This window comes from Scyliorhinus torazame, chromosome 10 (assembly GCF_047496885.1).
Source record: "Scyliorhinus torazame isolate Kashiwa2021f chromosome 10, sScyTor2.1, whole genome shotgun sequence".
In the NCBI taxonomy this organism is placed as follows: Eukaryota; Metazoa; Chordata; class Chondrichthyes; order Carcharhiniformes; family Scyliorhinidae; genus Scyliorhinus; species Scyliorhinus torazame.
The window spans coordinates 4,664,068-4,669,625 of NC_092716.1; the positions used below are offsets into that span (position 1 = coordinate 4,664,068).

The following is a 5,558-nucleotide window of genomic DNA, read 5'->3' on the forward strand; positions in this document are numbered from 1 at the left end:
TGACAGAAAGAGATGGGGGTGAGAGAGGGAGACGGGGAGAGAGAGACAGAGCAAGAAAGACGGGGAGAGAGATAGGGAGAGTGAGAGAGAGAGAGAGAGACTGACAGAGAGAGGGAGACTGAGACAAAGAGAGAGGCAGGGAGAGAGAGGGAGAGAGAGAGAGACTGACACACAGAGAGAGGGGGACAGAAAGAGGGAGAAAGGTGAGAGACTGACACTGAGCCTGACAGAGAGAGGGAGACTGAGACAAAGAGAGAGAGAGGCAGGGAGAGAGAGAGAGAGAGAGACTGACACTGAGCCAGACAGAGACAGGGAGACTGAGACAAAGAGAGAGAGAGGCAGGGAGAGAGAGAGAGAGAGAGACTGACACTGAGCCTGACAGAGAGAGGGAGACTGAAACAAAGAGAGGCAGGGAGAGAGAGAGAGACTGACACTGAGCCAGACAGAGAGAGGGAGACTGAGACAAAGAGAGAGAGAGGCAGGGAGAGAGAGAGAGGGAGAGAGAGACTGACACACAGAGAGAGGGAGAGAGGAGAGAGAGAGAGAGAGACTGACACTGAGCCTGACAGAGAGAGGGAGACTGAGACAAAGAGAGAGAGAGGCAGGGAGAGAGAGAGAGAGAGAGAGACTGACACTGAGCCAGACAGAGAGAGGGAGACTGAGACAAAGAGAGAGAGAGGCAGGGAGAGAGAGGGAGAGAGAGACTGACACACAGAGAGAGGGAGAGAGAGAGGAGAGAGAGAGAGAGACTGACACTGATCCTGACAGAGAGAGGGAGACAGAGAGAGGCAGACAGGGAGAAACAGAAAAGGGGAAATGGATCTGCAGGTCGAATATGAGATGGAGAGTTGGGAGAAGGTAGAAAAGAGACGGAGAGAAATAGACACGGAGAGATGTTTGAACAGGATGAGAGATGGAAAAGGGGAGTGGAAACACCAGGTGACACTGACAAGAACCTTAGCCAAGATGGGAATACCTTAAACTAAAGGTTCAGCCATTTGGCCCGAGAGACTGACATCGATGAAGGTTCACCAGGGTTAAATATAATTTATTATACATATTTTCATAAAATTGTTTTGACAACAGGTTATTAGATATCGGTACAAATTAGCTTAAAAAAACTCTGTGGAATTGCTGACAACATTGAGACTGGGAACTCCACGATGAAGGCTGTCACAACACAAAATTAAACTGACAGACACAGCCCTGTTGTGGAGGCAGGGGTGAAGAATAACATCCAGTCCAGAGTGATATCAGAACCCAAAACACAAGCTGCCTCAGCAAAAACTCTCCCCATTCCGTAAAAATAGTGTCCAAACTTCTGACTCCCGATAGCCGAGGAATTGGCAAGTTTTTACAAAACTTTAGCAGAGTTGATCTCAGTCGGTACGATTCTGCAGAGAGTTCGCCAGCAAATATTTCCTGGTAACAGTTCATCATTCACAATGCATTCCAGTTCCTCTGTACAGTCTGTGTTTTTGATGATATATTTGGGGTTATTTTTCTGAGTCCTTGCTCTCTCTGTGCGCCCTGGCACCGCTCAATGTGCCCGGGGCTCACTCTCCAGCTGCCCTCCACACCCTGACAGAGCTGCGCTGGGCAGAAGCTTCACAAAGACAACTCTCCACCCCCTCTAGCCGGCGAGGGGGGCTCCAGTTTGAGATCCAGCATGTGTTTTAGTGTCAGGTTGAGGATAGAGGGTGGTTATTGTGGCTGACAGGCCCTGGGGAGTTTGCTGTCTCTCTCTGTGTCTCTGTCTCTCTCTCACCCACAGGGTGGGTTTCAGGCACGGGCTCCCATCGCTTTGGCCAGAGATTCCTCGGGCAGTTGCCTGAAGAGCCCCCGGAGTGTGTCGAGCTCCCTGACCAGGTGCTCCACCCTCTTGCGAAGCCTGTCGTTGTCAGTTGCCAGCTCCATCACCTTGTGCTGGGTCTCCACATTGCGCAGCTTGGCTTTGTCCCGGCTCTTCCTGACCGCGATGTTATTGCGCTCCCGCCTCAGCCGGTACTCCAGGCTCGACTTGTCCACCGACTTCTTGCCCCTGGGCGCCGGCTGACCCTTGGGGCTGAGGTGCTGGGGGCTGGACACTGGCGTGGGGGGTGGCGTGGGGTGTCCGGCCTGCAGCTGCACACTGGTCTGGCCGCAGTGGGCCACCTGGTACTGGAGGTGCGGTGGCAGTGGGTAGGGGGCGGGCAGGGGGCAGCGGGTCAGCTCCTTGCCCCCCTCCCGGGGCTCCTGCTTGACCATGACTGAGCCCAGGGGGCTGGCCAGCTCGCTCTTGCCCCCCGGGTAGTTACTCAGGCAGCAGAAGGAGTGGGGCTGCAGTGGGGGGGCTGCCTCTGGCTGGCTGCGGCCTGGGTTCACCCCCCCTCTGTACTGGCTCAGCCCCCCCCTGTGATGGTCAAACTCACCCAGCTTGCCCTTGTCCTGGGGCCCCTTGCCCACCCCCTGCTGCTGGCTGAACAAATCGGCCAGGAACTCGTCGTTAAACGCCGAGGGGTCGATGTAGGCGCTGATGTCAATGGAGTTCTCATTCTCACACATTTCCCCCAACTCCGAGGGGGGGTCCCGGTAGCAGAAAGCGCCCCCCTGCTGTTGCTGCTGCTGCTGCTGCTGTTGCTGCTGGCTCTGGCTGTGCACCAGTGGCCGAGGATCCGACTCATAGAAATTGGGCTGCTCCATGGGGTATCTAAACGCAGCGAAACATGGCGAGGAGCTGCGGGAATCCAGGGTGGCAGCAACTGGGGGCAGGGGGTGAGCGTCAGGGGGGCAGGGGGCTGGGGGGCAGGGGGCTGGGGATGGCAGGGGGCTGGGGGGCAGGGGGCTGGGGATGGCAGGGGGCAGGGGGCTGGGGTGAGCGTCTCTCCTGGGACAGCAATCAGACAGGGGCAGCTTCCTGGCTCCTGGGCTCCGAGTCCTGGGCGCTCCGCTCTCTCCGCTCTGCGCTCTGGCTCTCTGTCGGCTCTCGCTGGGTTCCGCGCTCCGTTCTCTCTCTCCGCTCTCTCTCTCTCCGTTCTCTCTCTCCGCTCTCTCTCTCTCCGTTCTCTCTCTCCGCTCTCTCTCTCTCCGCTCTGCTCTCTCTCCGTTCTCTCTCTCCGCTCTCTCTCTCTCACTCTCTCAGTTCCACTGGGATCCGCACTCAATCCCGCTCCTTTTATACCTCCTCCCGCCTCCCTGCCCCAGCCAGGCGCATCCAGCCCGCCCTCCACTCCCTCCTCCCCCTCTCCACTCCTCGTCCACTCCCTCCTCCCTCCCTCTCTCCACTCCCTCCCTCTCCACTCCCTCCCTCCCTCCCTCTCCACTCCGCTCCTCCCTCTCTCCCACTCCCTCCCCTCCACTCCCTCCCCCTCACGTCCTCCCGATCCACTCCCTCCCTATCCACTCCCTCCCTCCCTCCCTCTCACTCACTCCCTCTCTCCCTGCCTCGACTCCCTCCCTCTCCACTCACTCCCTCCCCCTCCACTCACATCCCTCCCTCTCTCACTCCCTCCCTCTACACTCACTCCCTCCTCTCCATTCACTCCCTCCCCCTCCACTCCCTCCCTCTCCACTCACTCCCTCCCTCTCTCACTCCCTCCCTCCCACTCCCACTCCCTCCCTCTCTCACTCCCTCCTCCCTTCCTCTCTCCCTCCCTCTCCACTCCCTCCCTCCCACTCCCACTCCACTCCCTCCCTCTCCACTCACTCCCTACCTCTCCACTCACTCCCTACCTCTCCACTCACTCCCTCCCTTTCTCACTCCCTCTCCCTCTCTCATTCCCTCCCTCTCCACTCACCTCCCTCCCTCTCCACCTCCTCCTCCCTCTCTCTCTCTCTCCCTCACTCCCTCGCTCCCTCCCTCACTCCCTCTCTCAATCCCTCCCTCTCCCTCCCTCCCTCCCTCTCTCCCTCCCTCCCTCTATGCTCACTCCTCCCTCTACACTCACTCCCTCCCTCTCTCACTCCCTCCCTCCCACTCTCCCTCCCTCCCTCTCTCACTCCCTCCCTCTCTCACTCCCTCCCTCTCTCACTCCCTCCCACTCTCACTCCCTCCCTCCCTCTATCACTCCCTCCCTCTCCCACTCCCTCCCTCCCTCTCTCACTCCCTCCCTCTCCCACTCCCTCCCTCCCTCTCTCACTCCCTCCCTCTCTCCCTCCCACCCCCTCTCTCCCTCCCTCCCTCCCTCTCTTACTCCTCCCGCCCTCTCTCCCTCCCTCCCCTCCTCTCCTCCCCTCCCTCTCTCCCTCCCTCTCTCACTCCCTCCCCCTCTCTCACTCCCTCCTCTCTCTCACTCCCTCTCTCACTCCCTCCCTCTCACTCTCCCTCCCCCCCTCTCTCACTCACTCCCTCCCACTCTCCCTCCCTCCCTCTCTCACTCCCTCCCTCTCTCACCTCCCTCCCTCTCTCACCTCCCCTCCCACTCTCACTCCCTCCCTCCCTCCCTCTATCACTCCTCCCTCTCTCACTCCCTCCCTCCCTCTCTCCCTCCCTCCCTCCCTCTCTCACTCCCTCTCTCCCTCCCTCCCCCTCCTCCACTCCCTCTCCACTCCCTCCCTCCCTCCCTCTCTCCACTCCCTCCCCCTCTCTCCCTCCCTCTCCACTCCTCCCTCCCTCCCTCTCCACTCCTCCCTCCCTCTCTCCACTCCCTCCCCCTCCACTCCCTCCCCCTCACTCCCTCCCGATCCACTCCCTCCCTATCCACTCCCTCCCTCCCTCCTTCTCACTCACTCCCTCTCTCCCTTCCTCACTCCCTCCCCTCTCCACTCACTCCCTCCCCCTCCACTCACTCCCTCCCTCTCTCACTCCCTCCCTCTACACTCACTCCCTCCTTCTCCATTCACTCCCTCCCCCTCCACTCCCTCCCTCTCCACTCACTCCCTCCCTCTCTCACTCCCTCCCTCCCACTCCACTCCCTCCCTCTCTCACTCCCTCCCTCTACACTCACTCCCTCCTTCTCCATTCACTCCCTCCCCCTCCACTCCCTCCCTCTCCACTCACTCCCTCCCTCTCTCACTCCCTCCCACTCTCACTCCCTCCCTCCCTCCCTCTATCACTCCCCTCCCTCTCTCACTCCCTCCCTCCCTCTCTCACTCACTCCCTCCCTCTCTCCCTCCCTCCCCTCTCTCCCTCCCTCCCTCCCTCTCTCACTCCCTCTCTCCCTCCCTCCCCTCTCCACTCCCTCTCCACTCCCTCCCTCCCTCCCTCTCTCCACTCCCTCCCCCTCTCTCCCTCCCTCTCCACTCCCTCCCTCCCTCCCTCTCCACTCCCTCCCTCCCTCTCTCCACTCCCTCCCCCTCCACTCCCTCCCCCTCACTCCCTCCCGATCCACTCCCTCCCTATCCACTCCCTCCCTCCCTCCTTCTCACTCACTCCTCTCTCCCTTCCTCACTCCCTCCCTCTCCACTCACTCCCTCCCCCTCCACTCACTCCCCTCCCTCTCTCACTCCCTCCCTCTACACTCACTCCCTCCTTCTCCATTCACTCCCTCCCCCTCCACTCCCTCCCTCGCCACTCACTCCCTCCCTCTCTCACTCCCTCCCTCCCACTCCCACTCCCTCCTCTCTCACTCCCTCTCTCC

General features: G+C 60.2%; 1 protein-coding gene across 1 annotated transcript; it reads right to left on the reverse strand.

The window, feature by feature from the left end:
* Positions 1 to 1,027: 1,027 nt before the first annotated feature.
* cebpa (CCAAT enhancer binding protein alpha) lies at positions 1,028 to 3,136 on the reverse strand. Its single transcript, XM_072517757.1, has one exon. It carries the CDS (start codon positions 2,680 to 2,682, stop codon positions 1,783 to 1,785), a length of 900 nt encoding a protein of 299 aa, XP_072373858.1. The 5' UTR covers positions 2,683 to 3,136; the 3' UTR covers positions 1,028 to 1,782.
* Positions 3,137 to 5,558: the final 2,422 nt, after the last annotated feature.